The 20,079-nt window shown below is 29.2% G+C and overlaps 1 protein-coding gene across 1 annotated transcript; it reads left to right on the forward strand.

Moving 5' to 3' along the window:
- Positions 1-896: 896 nt before the first annotated feature.
- Positions 897-19,695, forward strand: LOC130897533 (sideroflexin-2). The gene is made up of 5 exons (XM_057806443.1): positions 897-1,449; positions 7,189-7,387; positions 8,102-8,394; positions 10,183-10,230; positions 18,074-19,695. Exons 1-5 carry the CDS (start codon positions 1,127-1,129, stop codon positions 18,183-18,185), a joined length of 975 nt encoding a protein of 324 aa, XP_057662426.1. The 5' UTR covers positions 897-1,126; the 3' UTR covers positions 18,186-19,695.
- Positions 19,696-20,079: the final 384 nt, after the last annotated feature.

Here is a 20,079-nt window from a genome sequence, read left to right on the forward strand (position 1 = left end):
GAAAAATCTCACCATGATAAAAATCGCAAACCAAATTTGTTTCGAAAATAGTACGATTTATTGTTATAATAGCTAACGCCTCTCTTATTTTGATGAAGATTGTAGTTCAATTATATTAATAATAACTTTGGGACCCTATACGTTCCTTCAAATATATTACAATTGGAACGTGAACGTTTCAAAGAAACATGATCATTATTGCAACTATGGCGCTGATGTATAACTCTACGTCATGGACAATATATGTTGGATTAAGTCAACAGTATGGCGTCAATTCATGACATCATCACCAATGGCCAGAGTACTTGCGTATATTTTGAAATACTATCGTTTACATGAATTATATTAATTCTAACTTTGAAATTATTTGTGGTTGTGGGAAGGAAATAAGTAATTTAATTCAATAACAATTTCAGCGGGATCATTAGACATTTCTTTCTATTTAAAAGCTTTATAGAACTAAAACTTAAAGGAAGGAGCTGTGATAAGGCAGTGTTATTTTATATCTAAAAATATTTAGTTTTTTTCAATAACTTGAAGAACAAAAAATATATAAATTGATTTATTTGAAAAATCTAAGTTCATTATAGTTACAAAAAAATGAAAAGATCAATCGAATACAGTAAAAAATCAGCCTAATTACATGAAACAAATGCTATAGAAGTATCATTTTCGAAATTTCTGTGTGAAATTCAATTATAATGATACTTAACTATTTGGAAAAATATCGATTGGATTTATTTCTATGCTAGCCAAATGGTAAAAATTTCAAAATTAGATTTCAATTTAATTACTTTTATTTAATTAACATAGCATGATGCTAGCTTTCAAGATATTCCAAAAAAATGATCCTTCCTTTGCTTCTTACTTTTTTTGTTTTATGATTACCTCTAAGCATACTCCTCTTGGCCGGTGAATTCAAGGTTAAAATATATTTAACCTATTTTTTCTATTCGTTTATCGTATTTTCAGTTTTGCATTCTCCCGACAATAGTAGAACCAAATTTGATAAACAAGATTTCTTTTTGTAAGTGTTCAATAGGTCAGATTTAATTATAGTTTCAACGTCTGTATTATTAAATAGAGAAGTAAAGTTCTCTGTACTCATTTTAAAAGTTTATGTAATATGACTGAAAGAATCAACATAGATGAGCCGTTATGGGACCTAAACACATTCACAGGACGTTTTAAACATTTCTTGTGGGTTACAGACCCCAGAACATGTATAGAAAGTGAAGAAACTTTGGATAAAGCAAAAGTACTTGTAGAACAGTACAGAAAGCGGCAAGAACCACCAGGAACTACAACTGAACAAATTATTTATGCGAAAAAATTGTACGAAAGTGCTTTCCATCCAGATACTGGCGAAAAACAAAATGTATTTGGTAGAATGTCTTTTCAAGTTCCAGGTGGAATGGCTATTACAGGAGCTATGTTACAATGGTATAGGTAATATACACATTTGTTTTTTTTTATTATCAATATATTTACATAACTAAAATGAATCAAGTTAATGTGTTATCGGTTATTATTTTGTAACAAAAATTTTGATTAAATAGGCAGTTACATACAAATATCGAAAATTTAATAACTTTTGTCATGTCACATTAATGTTATCACATTTTTACAGATTAAGTTATAAAGAAGTGAAGTTTTTATTATTATTTCAAAAATAGATGATAACATGGATTCCTAATTAAATTAATGGCTCCATTTGATATCTTGGCATTTACTTTATTGTGGCTAATCATTTAATTAAACAGTTTTGAAATAAAAATAACACATATCACTAATTTTACTGTTTAAATAATTTCATGTGAAATAATCAAATAAGTGAGAATTTTCGAGTTGTATAATTCACTTTTCAAATAGACCATTCAAGGTTATAAAAATTGTATGTTCAATTCCATTTTTTAAATATTTATAATATAGTATTTTATATTTTCGTCTACAATGTAAACAATGAACCTAATGAATAAAAAACAAGCAATTACTTAAAGCAATTGCTTTTAGCAAAAGCCTTAGGTCAAGTAGCAAATGCTACATTTTCTACTTAGCTTTAGCAATTACTTATTTGGCTCACTTAGATTTGCAAATTAAAAAGCCTCAACACTTTCAATTATATTTTAGATACGTATTCATTCCATTATTGATACAAAATAGTGGGTATTACTCAAATATATCTATTATATTTTTATGAACAATTAAATTTGAAAAGTTTGTGATAACGGCATAATAGAATGAAAGTTAGAAATTTGAAAATTATGAAGAATAGATAAGCAGTTGATGTTTGTTCACAAATTGAAAGAACATAAAATTATTTTAAATGAACCACAAGTTGCTCAAGTCAGTTGGAAAACAGTATCCTTTGGACCACAACCTTTTATCTGCAACAAAATCTTCGTCACAACTAATCCAAATATTGGTCTTCCTCAAAACTGCATGCATTACCTAACCTATCTTACAGACATTAATTTGGTGAATACTGAGTTCTTCACCTATAGAATTGTAACTAATTAGAGCCGGATTAAGCTAGGGGCTTGGGGGGCCTATAGTCCCGGGCCCCAGGCTCAAGAGGGCCCCATCATTTGGAAATCATTCTGTATTTCTTGATGTGTTGATACCACAAATCTAACGTATTGATATTATTTTGTGAATTTTTCCTGGTTTCCTAATTTCTTAAGGGGGCACCGTCAATATTTTAGCCCTGGGCCTTATAAATCTTAATCCGGCCCTGTAACTAATAGCTGATAATGCAGCTACTCATCTCTCACCAGTTAAAAAATATTTGCTAACTACTTAATATTTTTGATGTCAAATTGATATAGCTTTAGAAAAACATCATCTTTGCTATTTTTACTTACACTATATATTTTTCTTTCACGCACATTCATATATTCACCAATAATTTGAAAGGTTATGATAAAAATTCAAGTGTATGCAGCAAAGAGCCAATAGTTGCCCGATTCGAGCAAATCATGCAGAATTCGATCTACTTTAAAAATTTGTGAGCAGTTCCCACATTAGAATAACCAACTCTTTGATTTATTCATAGCATTTTCAGCAAATGTAAGCAATTCCATATAGTTTTTAAGAAAACGATTTTATTGATAACAATTTCTGAATTTTTCTGCAATTGCTCTAAGTACAAGCAATTACTCAAGTTTTTATTCATTCAATAATAAATTTCAAGAAAGTAGATGTTCTAATCAGGGTCATTATTAAAAAAAAAAACGTATGTCACACTCCATATTTCAATATTACCGTTATAGCCTTACAAAACACATCCGTCACGCCCCTGTGTTGATGTTGCCGTTATCGTCTGCGGTTAGACGTGGCGTTAAGGATACTACTATATAACCCGTAAACGTCACTTTCGCCTCCCTTACCTGTCTAGAGTATCTATTTAAGCATTTACTTTTATTTTATAAGAAAAATAATTGCTAGATTTTTATTCATTAGGGTCATTAACCATTGTAACATTTTTTAATCCCTAATAATTGTGGTATACCATCAATCAAAATTGTATCTTGAATCTATTTTGAAAAAAAGTATGATAAATGTTGAGCTGATTTATTTTGAACCAGGTGTCTTTTCGAAATCAATTTTTGTCATTGAAAAATTACCAAAATGAATTATATCAAACTAATCTTTATAAGTTTAATCGAATTAACTACTTAAATTATTCAAATTACTAAAACTAGAATAATAAAAGAACAATAATAAGTTGTAGGTAGTTTATAGAAAAAAACTATTCATATACAATAGACTATTTGAAAACATTGAAAATATATGTGCTACACATTACCGTCATTCTATAAAGTAACAGCCAAAACAAACTTATTTTCCATTATATGAAGATGTATTTTCTTGAAATTTACATAAAATAGAGTTTAATAAATTTTTTAAACTTCAAATGTGAGAAGAATTTCCTGTGGCAACTGATGATATCACATCTACAGATTTGTTTACCTTAGAGTAATTGTAGAATAATTAAAAAAACTAGTGAAATAGAATTTTGTGTGTTCAATAAGAGCAATCTAGTAAGTTGGACGCTTAAACATAATTATCTTATGATATTTATGATAAATGCATACAACAAATTCTCATTAGTTTTTTGTATCATATCATGTTTTCAAGCATTCAGCATGGGTTTCAGTAGCACTTTAACTTTACAGATTCTCTGCAACAGGTTTGATTCTTAGTTTTTTGTTAAATACTTGATAAGAGGTATCATCTCTTGCACTCCTCTTAGCAATAAAAAAATATATCATGGATTATATTATGGAAACTCATTTCATACTTCACGCAGCTGTTTTCATCTTTTTCCATCAACATTTATTGCTAATATATCACGTGAAATACTTGGTATTTGATGAAACAATAGATATTAGCAGACATTACGAAAAATTGAAGGAATTGGAGAAGTTATTTTTGTTTTTGAGTTAATTGCAACCATCTTTTGGAATTTGTTGAAACAGAGACTTAATAGTTCACTTGGAAAATTTATAGCTGTATTAGTACACTATGGCACTTTAAATTTTTTTCTACATCATTGTAACCAACAAATTTGAAGAAAAATTATGGAATTTGATTATTTTGTGGTTATAGAAAATTATTTACTAGTAGTAACGCCCACGTGTCGTGTGATGAGAGCCATTACAGGAATATTTCATTTGGAAAAATTAAAGATAAGAGTATGATAAGCCACCTCACAAGTATGCAATTGCATCATTTTTATCAAAAAACCTAATCTAACCTAACCCAACCAAAATTACTAAATTTTCATTTTATTTATTTTTTTTGCGTGAAAATAATGCATTCGCATACTTTTTCCACAGAAAATCTTCTACGCATGCGTCAATTGTCATGATGTTTCACACACAGGTAAATCTTGATGGGATCTATCGAATAAATTTATCCATGGTTCGATATCTGTTAGCCTTCCTGAGATAATGGCCACTTCCGGTATCTCCGGAAGTAAATGTTTCCGCATAAAATAGATATGATAAATTCATTTCTCGTATCATCAATAGTCTATGTATAGAGTTTCATGATGATCGTGGTGGGGTGACTTATCATACATGTGCCAAATTGAACTTCAACAAACTGTTTATTAATGCAATAGATCTACAAATTTCAGTGTGGTAATCTTAGACTATATGGCACAGATATACTAAACTGTTCATTTTTCAAAGAAGTCCGAGGTGGTGCCACGACTTGTTTAAAGGTTATGGTGACTATGTTGGTTGAAAACCGAAACAATTTCATATTGTTCATAGCTTTTAATGCAATTTAGGTTCATAGTTAAATGTTTTCCTACTTTATTATTAAAAGGGTTCCTATTTAAAAGATAAACGTCGTATTCATGAATAAATATTGTGTCTATCTGTGCTAATTTTGTATTGAAGAGTCATTCTAAATATTAGTATTTTCTAAATTTCCTGTAGTTAATGTGTACATGATATTTCTTTTCAATTAATTTATATTATTACTCTAAATATTTTCTGCTTCACTGGGTAATAAAAAAAATTTGAGATTATATTTTATATTAGCTGACATTTACCACACCTATAAAAAAAGACAAATATTACCAATGTTGTGTGTAATTCTCTCTAGAACTGTTTTGGATTTATCAACAAAATCTTGATTAGTATCTTAATTTTTTTTGTTTTTAGTTTCAATCTCACCAAAATTATACTGCTATGTTATTTTCTTAGCATGTTTCTCAAATGTTTCTGCTTGTTAAAGGCTTATTGAGAGTTTTGATATAATATTTAGCAGGGTAGGGTTGATTTACATCAGCTGATTTTTTTTGTTTAAACCATAATTTAAGGCAAATAATATTTATACTATAAGGGATGTAACACTAGTTGAGAAATTTAGACTAGTAAATATACTTACATCCCGTGAAGTTTATGAGATTTCTTTGTAATAACTAGCACTGAATAATATTTATAATTTGTAGTTAAAATGTGAGACTTTCCTTGAATTTATTTGTCCCATTTTTTGCAAACCGCTGCGCTCCCAAATTTATTTTGTTTTGATTTTGTCAGAAAAAATCTCTTTTCTTTCAGCAATTTCTGTAAATTTTCATTTATTATTCAATACAAAATTAGTCAGGACATTCACTCCTCAATTCACTCCCTAATTTGTTTTCTATTGATAAGGTGTGATAGTTATTGAAGTGAAAGAAAACAATACAATTTTTCCAAATGTAATATCGGATTATACTGTTTTCTGGGAAGCAATCTTCTCTGCCTTTGCCTACATGGATTAAAAAAATCATAAATCATGTGTCTGGCACGGACCAAATTCTTGAAAATTTTCTAAAAAAGTTTTATTTGTGTTTTCATATATGAAGATGGAAGCATCTTCAGGACGCTGTTTTTGTTCCATTGTGAGCGTAACCAATCTTGCGCACAACCTTCTCATGTCCAAATTTTTAGTTAATATGCGATATAGCGCACTTTCTGGAATGCCTACTATGTCTACTAGTCCGCGCACTTTTAGTGGACGGTCATCCAGTACCGTTTTGTTGATTTTCTTCAACATTTCTGGAGACGTCACCTCATTTGGTCGCAGGTCGTACGGCCTCGCTTAAACTCAGCTACTCAATATTTTACTGTTGGTAACGAAGAGGCAGTCTCACCCAGAGTTGAATCTAGTTCAGCTTTTATATTGGTTGGGCAAATGCCTTTCAAATAAAAGTATTGTATCACTTAACAATGACCAATTTCTTCCATATTTACAAATTTCACTAAAAACATTCACTATTGATGGCTGCTAAATAAATACTAAACAACGTGGCGTCTTCATACTTGAAACATTTGCTGTATAGATTGTGTACTATCTCATACAATGGTATTTTTCAAGCAACTATAAATATTTTTCCTTAAATGAAAATTAATTTCCTCTAACAAGAAGCATGTTCTCATGAATATTACTAATAAAATATTGTACTACACTCAATTTGATGGTAAAAAATCTACAGATCAGATCAATTCAGTTTTCAGAAATAGTGAGAACACTCCATTTTTTGATTTAAATCGAAAAAATAAAAACAAAACAATGATGTTTGATTTTTTAAATAAAAATCAAGCTTTACTCAATCCTGCTTTTAATATCATTTATTACACTAATTATCGATTTGAAACAACTTAATTTTTTATTTTGTATTCATTTCAGAACACCATTTGCAGTAGTTTTCTGGCAATGGATAAACCAGTCTTTCAATGCACTAGTAAATTACACAAACAGGAATGCCAAATCACCCACTACCACTACACAACTTGTAGTTGCTTATGCTTCGGCTACATCATCAGCAATGATCACTGCCTTAGGATGTAAACAATATTGGGGTAAACGCGCCTCTCCTTTCATCCAGGTATTTCTTCCTCCTCAGGGCCGCATTTAAACATAATGCCGCTCCTGGGAACCGGAAAAAAATCCGTCCCTATACTGAAATCTTACTTTAACCTATAGTTTATATATTTCCTTTTTCAAAATTGAAATAACTAATTTATTGCAGAAAATTTATTATAATATGTTATATAATCCAAAAACATAAATAAATATTTGTTTTCTTTTCTATCAATTATAAATTTGACACTAAGTGTGACTCATAATCTATACCCTATACTGTAGGGGGCAGCATGCCCTGTTTTAAGTTTATTAAATTAAAAAGTATAAGATTTTTCGCTTCAATTAAAATTAATTGGTGCAATCGATAAATTATAACATTTTTTTAAGATTCATTGATTGATTAAAGTTTCTATTTTGAAAAATGCAAAGAACAATTCCGAAATTTTTTAATTTTTTAAAAAAATACTAATTAAATTTCTTTTATTCCAGAAAATAGAAAAACCGATTATTATTTTAAATAGATTTATTAAATCATTTTGATTATTATGAATTAAACAGAAAATTATCAATGAATAGAATTAATCAATTAATTGAGCAATCTTGATAAGACTAAAAAAAATTTTTCACTTTGAAAATTTTGTCGCCCTGGGTACTTGCCCCGACTGCCCCTAGTGTAAATCCACCGCTGATCTTCTTATAATGTTATAGTATAACTGATATCAAAAAAATATTACAGAGATACGTACCATTCGCAGCTGTAGCAGCTGCCAACTGTGTAAATATTCCACTAATGAGGCAAAATGAAATAATTTATGGTATTGACTGTTGTGACGAGAACGGCAAAATTGTTGGTCAGTCTAAAGTAGCAGCTGTAAAAGGAATTTCACAAGTAGTTTTCTCTAGGATAGTCATGTGCGCCCCAGGAATGTGTATACTACCAATTATCATGGAACGAGCAGAGAAATATAAGTTTATGCAGAGGATCACATATTTGCACGGTCCCATCCAAGTTATTGGAGTAGGATGTTTGTAAGTATTGATAAAAATGAATTTTTGCATAAATTGATTACCAATACAGTGTATTCTTAAAGTGAAGCTAATAATTCGATTTCTGTTGAGTTTATAAAAAAATGTTGAATAACACTTTTTTGAAGTAAAACTTCTTATGAAACAATATATATTATTATTGGGTAGGCGAGTAATTTCGGTATTGTACTATAAAATAGAACACTTTTCCTAACAAATAATACTTTTAATCAATTATATATTTTCCATTTTGCTCGATGACCTTTTGCAATCTTCCTTTCAACTTTTTGATTCCGCGCTCATGAAATTTCTGGTCCTTATCAGCAAAAAACTGAACCAGGTGCGATTGAAAGTGTGACCATTCAAATAATTCTGCAAACTTCGAAATAAATGATAATCAGATGGTGCTAGATCAGGGTTGTATGGGGGATCACTTCCCAGCCAAGCTCCAATAGTTTCCCACGAGTTGCCAAAGATGTGTGAGGCCTTGCATTATCATGGTGGAACACTTCTGCTTCATCCAGTTTCATTAACTGTTGTCAGTAAACATCAGAATTGATCGTTTGGTTCCTTGGAAGTAGCTCAAAAAACAACACCTTTGTAATACCATCAAACTAACTGATGTGGTTTGTGCTGGTTCATTTGCTCCATGATTGTTTTCGAACTATGTTTCTGTACAGTAACCGTTTTTCATCCCCAGTGATAATATGATAACACCTAGGAATTCATCTTCAAATTGAACTTACCTTGATGATGGGAAGAACACTTACTGAAAGCTTGGATTTATAATTTAATATAGAGTTTTCATTTTCCAAAATTTGCTGCAATCGCGATATATTGGTTTTTTGTTCTAACTAATCAGTCGCTTATATTTATTTCAATTTTACCATATATATATATATATATATATATATATATATATATATATATATATATATATATATATATATATATATGTATATATATATAAGCGTCCTCATAGTGGGATTGTGGCAAAATTAAACACCAAAGTGTACTAACTCAAATATATTTATTTATTTTTTTTCTTTCTTTTTAATACTTATGTATTCATCGTCTGGGAACTAATTAGTTCAGAATTACGATGTACTGAATTTTGTATATCTTTTAAAAAACATTAGATTCATCAACTTCAATATTCAAATTGACGCTTGATAGAAATATTAAGGCAAGTCGTGCAAGAATTGCAATTTCATTCAGTTTTGTCAAATACTATTGATCCTATAACTTGATTTTTTAAAATCCCCGCCCAAAATTCACTTTTTCTGAACATTGAGTGTTATTCATCTATTGTAGATTTCCATCTGCTCAATATCTTGTCAATTTACCATACCATTAAACGGAAATTCGTTAGAAAATAGAATGTTCTCTATGAGAATATTTTTCCAGTCTAGTTGATCCATAACTTGTTGTAATTGAATAGATAATAGAGGTACATTCGTTTTTCACTAAAGACAGTTTGTTGATGCTTATGTTTCATGCGCGTTTGTCTTTTTGGTTTATTTACAGTACTTTCCAATAGGAGGGGTGACAGTCGGATATTTTTCTCAGAATAGATGCTTAATTTCAAATTTCTGTCTTTCAGATGAAACTGTTCCAAATAAGGTTGGATGAGGAAATTTTTTTTTAAGAAAGATCCATCATAATTTCATACTGGCAACCTTTTGAATTTTTTGCATAAATTTAGAATTAACACCATAGTATTGATCATTTATTAAAACAAAATTTTTATACTCTAATATATAAAAAATGAATCAATTATAATTTTTTCAGCCTCACTTTCATGGTTCCACTAGCATGTGCTTTGTTCCCACAAAAATGGTAAGTTTCCAAAATTAATGTTAAATGTTGATGTGATTATTGAAAATATTTTATATTCACCATGGATTTTGAAGTATTACACTATAGAGGTATGGCAGCTACTTATATTGGAGCCATATTCGCTTATCAGAGAGTTCACATAATTCGATACTACTTCATGGTATTTGTTACATACATTTTTTATAAAGAAATTTATTTTGCCTCATTTCCTCCACTCTTTACATTGTTGTAAGATTATTATATTCTTGTATAGTTATTTTTCAAAGTGCTTTCTCAGAGTTCCTATCCAGATATAATTGAAGAGCTTAGTGGATGAACATGTTGAGTGACATTTTTGAGGAAATCGAGATTTTCATGTGGATGAACATGTTATTCTCTCCTTTAAACATAGCATGTTTCCCCTTTTCGCGAACCCTTCCACTAAAGCTATTTTCAGTGGATGAAGTTATTATGTGCACAGGTCGATGCCAAGTTGGTAATGAAAGAACATGCTATGGGTACAAGACATCTTCTTCCACTTTAAAAGTTACGACCTTGAGTATCATGACATGTTCTTCCACTAACGAACATGAGGTCTTAGTTGCATGGATAACCTCTAGGTAGTTTATAAATATCTTCTCTAATGTGTAACGTGTTTCTTGATAGTTTCTTTCTCAAAAAATAATATTCAGAAAATAGTTTTAATAACTACAATGGAATCAAGAGGAAAACGTATGGTTAGGGAAGCTCTTAAAAGATTGAAAAGTGATTCTTGTGACAACAGGAACTCAAGCGGTAAGTGCAAACAAATTAAATTTGATAAACAAAATTAAATATATGAAATTGTATGCAACAGGTTATACTTTGTGTTTATTAGTTAATAATAGAGTACATTCTCGCTTTTCCTAACTAGTAATATCAATCAATCGGTTTACAGTCGGATTACCGGTAACGTAAATTAAAATAACATTAGTTTACAAATGAAGTTTTTATGAAAAGTGTTTTAGTTCTAACATAACAACTACTTAAAATAGTGTAAGATTATCTTATTTAATTAGATAGAAACATTTTTTAGAGAATAATCTTTGGTATTGTTCTTTTGCCAATATCGGATTCCCGCAAAATAACGTAGAAGGTACTTTTTCAACGTTTTCTTTTGAGAATATAGGGGAGCTTCCAGACAACAACACTTGTCGGCTTTTCGGTTTGTTTGAGGGAAGCAAGTTATTTACCTTTTTCTCACGGTTTTTATTTTTAATAGAATGAACAAATACAAATTTAAAGGTCCGGAACTTTTAGAAGAGACCGAATAAAAATAAGATTAAAAGCATTATCAGAAAATGGGTAGCATGTGTTCTACGAAAACAATATGTTAGTATTATTCTAATAAAATAAAAAATAAATGAATAAAATTCTAACAAATTTAAAAAATAAATTCTTTCGCCTTACATAAAGAAAAAAAATAAAATAAAATAAAAAATTAAAATGATTTGATTACTCTTAAAATTCGGAATAATAATACTCGTAGTTTGGTTTAGCGGGACTGTACAAAAATTTGTATGTATATGTTCACTAAGAGCACTCATTACTAAACGTTCGCATTAAGATTGTGTTTTAATTACATTCCAGATTCTCAGAATAAAGATCTACGAAGCGACTTAAGCGGAGACTCAGCCCTTCAAGACCCTTCTGAGGAAGAGAAGAGCACCGATCAGGAAAATTCGATGGAAATGAAAGAATTTTATGAAAGTAAGTTAACCAAAAATCAATAAAGGCTGGTTATAGTATCCCATCTCCCGACCAGCGAGGCAAACATACAAATCGGCCTCACAAGATAGCTGCACAAATTTCAGAATACATTGAAAGTCATATTAGAAGTTTCCCTTGAGAAGAATCACATTATTCGAGGAATAAAAACATTCACAAAAAGTACTTGTCTCCTTTGCTTTCAATAAAAAGAATGTATCAACTTTATTTAGCAGAGATCCATAATGATGGAAAGCCTGACAATTTCAAAGTCGCCGAGTGCACTTACCGTCATATCTTTTCTTCCAAATTTAATTTATCGTTTGGTCATCCAAGAAGCGACACATGCAGCACCTGTGAAATGGAACAAGTCAATGAAAATCATGCTGCAAGCTATCGAGAAGCATTTGATTTGCAAAGATTTGACCGAGAATCATCCAAACTGAGAAGGGATGTTGCTTACCTTACAGTCGATTTACAGCAGACGATGCCTCTCCCTAAGCTCAGTGTTAGCAAGGCGTTCTATTTGAGGCAGATGTGGTTCTATAATCTCGGTGTGCACATCATTACTCACTCAAAGGATTATGCTCAATTCTTTACGTGGACTGAAAACGTTGCTTGTCGGGGAAGCAATGAGGTGGCTAGCTCTCTACTAACCCTAATCGAATTCGATGACTCTTTGAGGAGTACAGATCATCTGGTCAGACTCTTGCTCTGACCAGAACAAGAATGCGACAATGTTATTCCTGTACCAGTACCTCATTCTTAAAGGTTATTTCAAAGTGATTGAGCATAAATTTCCCGAAGTGGGTCATTCTTATCTTGATAGTGATCGAGATTTTGGAAGAATCGAAAAAAATTTGAGGAAACATGAGACCATATTCCTTCAGGACCAATATCGAGATATTATACAGAACAGTGGAAGAAACAACCATGTTACTGATATGACTTCTCACTTCAGAAATTTTAAAGACCTCCCGAAAAAACTGAAGCTCATCAATCGAAAAAAGAACATTCTCACTGAAAAAGTAGCTTTCAGAGATGAGGTAAAATGGATAAGAGTTGAAGAATTTGGCTCATACCTATACAAGGATTGCTATGATCCGTATACTCCTTTCAAGAAAGTCAACTTGTTGAAACAGAATCGTTGTGCGACGAAACCCGTCCAAGTTGAAGAAGTTGACCTGGAAAGGACCACTGAAACCGGAGCTAGCTTGACTTCAGAAAAAATTCAAAACTTACAACAGCAACTTCCTTACATCAAAAATGAATATAAATATTTTTACGAATCGGTGATCAATAAGGAAAATGAAAAAAATCTCTTGACCATGATTATAATTTTGCATTAATTTTTTTGTCATGTTTTTACAGATCTGTTCAATAAATATTTTTCTTATATTTGTTTAATTTCAATAAATCTATTCCTATTCCTTAAATGTAAATTATTTAGTTTAATGTTGATGTTGAACATGGACATAACAAGTTTTTCAACTAATACGTATTCATGTTTTGGAAATATGTAGGTGAAAGAAGATGTCATGTGCTATAAATTTTGAAAATTCTCTTTTATTTGAAAAGTTATAACTAAGTCAATAAGGCGCAAATATTTTGAATAATCAAACTACAACAACATGCAAAAAAACTGCGGATTGTGTTATGTAGAGAAAAAGAGCAAGTTAAAAACTTTAAAGCTGATTATCTCGAATCCACTTATTTGTCTCATAACATCTTCATCCACTAAGCTCTTCAATTGTGGACAATAGAACCAAGCAAAGGATCCTCCTGACGTCATCCACACTAGACGAATAAGTTTCGGAGGAATCCCAAAAAAACACTGTGGTGCTGTAGAGATAAGATCGATCAATACTGGAATAAGCTTCATTGTAATCTATGAAGAGCTGGTGTACGGAAATATTGTGCACTTTTCCAATAGGCAACGAATAGCAAAGATTTGATCAGTTGTTGATCTCCCTCTCCTGGTCATAACCCTTATAATGTCTAACTTGATCTAAAGTAGTAGAACCATGCATTCCAGATCGATATCCCAGTGTCACATTCTCTTTTAAGCTCCGCGATTAAGATTAAATGCTTGCTAGACATCCATGTTTCTTTCAAAAACAACCCTGAATCCTTGTAACATCAGGACTTTTCATTTACTTATTAATGAAAATTGAGGTTCATAATTTTCTACTTTGAATGTTTTTTAAATTTTCTATCTATCAATTTCCCTTTGACATCCGATTTCTTCGACTATTCACGCACTCAGAATTTTCTAAAACTGCTTAGTTAACAGGAAAAGGACAAAATTACTAACCTTTTTTATTCAGTTAATAATAGTGATTAAATAACAACAATTCCGACAGAGCTAAATTTTCTTGGAAACTTTTGGATATCAAGAAACAAAATCGCATTGGTCCTGTGTGCAAAAAAAGTTCAAAGTCAAAATTTTCTAATTTTTAGAATTCTTTTCGAAAACGGAAAAAGCTTTATCGAAAATATAGCCCAGACCAAAATTGTAAATCATAAAATTATCTACATAAATGTTCAAAATTATTTATAAAAATGTTCAAAATTATCTATATTTTTATAGATAATTGATAAATTGATAAATATTGATTCCTCAGAATCACCATTTTTAATATATCACCATTTTGAAAAGTTAATGAGTTGCATTATATAATACGCACACATTCCCTCATAATACTTAGAAGTCATTTAATATAAGTGATAAATTGTAGGCTAATCAACTAAATTTTTTAAATTTCAATTTTTCCTTATGTGAGTAACACAATGTTCGACAATATGCAGTTCAATTAGAAATGATTGTGTTTTAATACCTCCCTGTAAGTATTTTAAAAAAATAATTACAATTTATGATAATTTTTTTCAGAATGTCTATGGCGAACGGTTTGGTTAGCATGTATAACGTTCTAAAAATTTACATATCTCCTAAACCATCAACTTTATCGAGTTAAACAAAGAGTAGCTTTTTGTTGAAAAAATGATTGAAAAACTAATTTTGGCTATCTTTAGATTGTACAGGTTGTCCCTGTAAAAGTTACGGATTGTTAACTATTGTGCATGAGCTGTCCTTAGCTCTCAGAATGTAGTGAAGAAACTACATGGACATAGACAATGGTCCATTGAAAATCATAATGTTCGAATGTACAATTTAGAAAATATACTTAAATATAAGTTCTGATTCGTAACTTGAAAAGCCTATAACTCGTTGTATGAGAAAATGTTTTTTTTTATATCACAGAATTATTTTCACGTCATCTAGTCACTCCCACATTTTTTGCATCAAGCCCCGCCACACACTGTATATTTAAGCCATAGAATTTTGAGATTATACAGTCGAAAGAAACCGCATTTAAACAATTCAATGCAACAAAAACAATTGACTTTTCTCCTCAATGAATAATAACAAAAAGTATTCGCTTTCTCCTCGCTGTTTTTGAAGCTCAAAAAAAATTAATTGTATACATAATTTAATTTTTGTGAATACACTGAACAAGAAGAAAATGCAAATATCTTGTATTCCACAAAAATCCAACATCGGCTTCTACTAATCAACACTTGTATCGAACATTCTATCAAGTTCAGGCATAGATAGGTAATCAACTAAATCCCGAAGATTGGGGATAGAAATTTACTGATAATATTTTGAAACCATTCAAACTCCCCTTATAATGCTAAATGTGGCTGTTGAAGAGTAAGGTTGTGCATTAAATACATTATTTTCTATAAAACCCCATCATAATAGATTGTGCATAGGCCTACCGTTAAACCACGTTTAAAAAAGTGCCAATGCTACCTCATAGATGGCGTGGAAAAGTATGTGTATCATGTAGAATGCAACTCAGTATTCTGGTCTAGAAATTTGAAAAAAATCGATTTTTCTTGCTAATTTTCAAAGCTTAATATGACCTTAAACATTTTCTACTGGAATTGTTTCTCAAATTTAAGCGCGTTTTCCTCGAAATTACTTTTTTTGAAGTGGTTGATATGATATCTAAGTTCTACCCGACCCATTCCTTTGATATTTGGTGGAAATCTTTTATATATATTATATATATATATATATATATATATATATATATATATATTATTTTTATTATTATATTATATATTATATATATATTGTTATGGTATGGATATATCCAAAATAAATTATTAAATAATAATAAGATATAAATAAAGCAATAAGTTCAGTTCTGTTATTCGGTTACTTAGAGAAGTTTATCACAATAAAATAAATAACATTCTTTATATTAAGTTTTGGCCAACACTATATTCTAAATTATTATTTAATTTTGACAAATCCTGTATAATCAAAGAATTTAATCCATAAATTGACAGATAAAAACAGGAGCACCAACTTCAAAAATTTGTGTGACATACCAACATAAATTTTAAGGTTATAAATGATAAAATTTAAAAATTTTGACAACTGCAATGATAAAATTAATAACATAGGAATGAAATAAATACAACAAAGAAATTATAGAATAATATTATTTGAATAAAGTCACAATAATTTAAAAATTTAGAAATGACAATTTAGTAACTAACTTTTAAAATAAATATCATTGATTAAAAGAAAAAAAAAATTTTTTTGCAAGAGAAAAAAGAGTAAAATAATTTTAATTGAAATTTAAAAAAAATTAAAATCTTGATAAAAAAGGCATAAAATATTCAAAGGATTGATAATTAATAATTGTATAAGTGTAGTAATAAGAAATTAGTGAAAACAATTAAATAAAGTGAAACAAGTGAGAGTACTCACAAAGGGACAATTTCCAAGATAAAGAAGTTGTGAAAAGGAAAAGAACAGGAATGGAACTACAGCGGAGTATCTGTTTATTCTGCAAGGCCGTAACAATATAATATTTGAGTTCACATTTCCATATAATTTAGTTTTATGAGTATGAATGAATGAATGAATGTTTGTAAAATAAAATAATTGTAATAGCTAGTTAAGAAATTGTATATTTTGAATATTTTATTCATTATAAAGAACAGACCCGGTCTTAAAACTATTATAATCTGACCTTATAACCATAACAATTTATCGCAATAAAATTTTTTAATTTGACCTCACAATATAATACCCTGAGAATAAAAAAAAAATAATAACATAATAAAATAAAGAAATTCAAATAATTATTAATGGCGCCCAAATTAAAATCTGATTTTATTTAAAATAAAATTTATAAAAATAAACATAACACACTATAATACCATAACAATATATATATATATATATATATATATATATATATATATATATATATATATATATAATATATATATATCACGCCTGCCTTGGATTTTAAAAAATTTTATTTTGAAGTATTTTTAAAAAATTCGAAAATGTCAAAACAAGGGGGACAAAATTGATATTTCATTTTTCTTTTTTTACTAAGATTAATGCAATAAATCAATAGAAGAGCTGGAATCATGTCAACCAGAGTGCACCGTTTTTTTATAGTCCTCACTCTACTGGCCTGCAATTTATTGAAATTCTTAATTTTTCTTGCAATTTTTTTTATATTCTCAGAAAGTCAATAAATATCATATAAAAAATGGATAGTAAAAAATGTTTCTATTTTTTTAAATTAATTGCAAAAATGCCTAAAATTTAAGCGTCTTGGCCAGAACATCGCCTTAACTTTTCTCAGAAAATAATATAAAGAATAATTTTGTAGATAAATATGGTCTGAACTATATTTTCAAGGAAACTATTTTTGAGAAAAATTGAAAAAAATACCAAAATTTTTACTTTCACCTCGAATAATTTTATAGGAACTTTTTGTATTTTATTTCTACCGGTCTATTCAAAGTCTTTAGAAAAAATTTAGCTCTGTATAAATTTTTGTTATTTAAACGTCTATTTCGACGTTACAATATCAATATTTTCTGATTATATAATAAAAAAACTAATTTTATAACAGAAGAGACCTAAAATAAAGACGATTTAAATCATAAACATATATAAAATTTCTAAGAAGTAAGAAATTAAAAAAAAAATACAATTATTTGGATCAGTTGGTCCATTCGCAGAAATTCGTCTACGACTCTAAACCTAAATGATTAATGGTTAACTATTTTTTAGCTCTATCAAGACATCCACTATACTTTGGTTGGAACCAGAACAATATGAGAAAATGAAGAAGAACTGCGAAGGTAAAGTTCCAGATGTGGTATATTTCAACAAGGGACTTTAATATAAAAGTCTATTGAGATTATGATGATGAGTCTTATAAATAGAAAGATACATTCATTTCTTTAATAATCGCTACATAAAATGATAGTGATTATTAACAAGAAATTAGATGGAAAACATTAACGTTGGTTACGTTTGATTAGTCTTTTGTTTGCACTTAGTAAAATAGATAACGAGGGAACTTCTGCAGATTTACAGGATGTTTTTATATTCAGAAGGTGATTTCCTTTACCTACTTCCGTCCAAAATATCAATCCTAGGTGGTGAATGAAATGAAAATTGACAAATTTTTATAGTATTTTTTTAATATTTATGTTTAAAAGTTAGATTTTCTGGAACCGTTGTGATATTTATACTGAATAACCAATTATTTATTACTGCTACTTCACAAACATTCACAATTATACTGTTGGACATGCGTTTCGATAACCAAATTATCGTCTTTAGAAACCAAGGTGAAGTGAAGTGTAGTAACTGCAATTTACTTTTTATCGAAATGTGGATCACACAGTAATTATGAGTATTGGCAGTAGTGAATACAGTGTTTAGGGGTAGGGGTGTTTAGGTTTAGGGGTTATATAACATAAAGGGGTGAATTAGAATCCATTTTCTTATTTGACTTCAAGTTTTCTTGTAAATTCAGTTTTGTACAAAACTGATTTATTTAAAATAAACTGTATGTAAGATCTGCGAATCGAATTTTTATATATGGCTCGATAATAATTCCATTATTATATTGACTCTGCAGATAGAGTATAAGAGGGTTTTCAGTATTGTTCTTTTACTTAAAAACATACGCAAATTCGCCAAAATTAGATATTTTCGGATTTGAAACATGCAAAAGTATGTGCTTTTATAGTAAATTGATTAAAAATCGTGTTTATTTCCCGTATATCTTAGAAATAAAACTAATAGATTTTTATTCATTAAAATCAACTACAGAGACACTAAAGCAATTCTGTTTCTTCCAAAGAAAAAATTTAGGATTATGGAATGTTTTGAAATAATCAGGGATTTTAAGTAATATTTTTTATATATATTATTATGTTGCAGGAATATTAAAAAAATATTGTTGGTTATTCTTTTGCAAATAAAGGATATTTACAAAAAGTTTTTAGCTTTGCTCGAATTTGAGAAAAACATAAGGACTTGATTTTACTTACCACCTTTTTGAATTGATAACTGGAAAGAGGGAAGGCTGAAGAAAATCTCTTATAGCTAAGATCATATTTTCATAACCTGAATTTTTTACATGAATTGAAAAACTCCAATATCAGTAAATTGTAATTTTGATTATAATTTATTTTATACAATGTTCATGGATAAGTGGCTTTCTTGATGGTTTTTCACAATAACTTACATTTTTACATTGGGTTTTTTTTTAAATTTTCAACAACTTTTTGAACAAGAAATCAATCGGCCTGGAAGTCATTTATCATTTATAAGTAATAATATGCAATACTTTTTATTTATCTTTGTTGAATTTTACAAAAAATAAAATTTTTACAAACTATATATTTTCATTTAAAAAGATACATCGCTCCGCAAAACTACCACTAAGTCTATACATTAGAATAATTTTCTTTATCTGTTTACTTCTTACACCTTTTTAAATACATTTCTTGATGATTTTAGGTCTCCTTTAATTTAAATTTCTTTTATAAACAGATAAAATCTTAACGTTTCAGTATAGGTCATCACGAAATAAATTAGAATAATTACCTTTTAATTTTTGTAACTCACAATGATGGATCAAATAGTTTTTTAGGTTTCTTCAGATTTATTCCGTATTAACAAAGTACATCATAATTTAAACAAAAATTGGATGCATGGTTTGAGAAAAAAATTGTTTTGTATAGTTTTCATACAATTTTTATTCTTAATCCTTTGATCAA

The sequence above is a fragment of the Diorhabda carinulata genome, chromosome 8 (genome assembly GCF_026250575.1).
Source record: "Diorhabda carinulata isolate Delta chromosome 8, icDioCari1.1, whole genome shotgun sequence".
Classification (NCBI taxonomy): Eukaryota; Metazoa; Arthropoda; class Insecta; order Coleoptera; family Chrysomelidae; genus Diorhabda; species Diorhabda carinulata.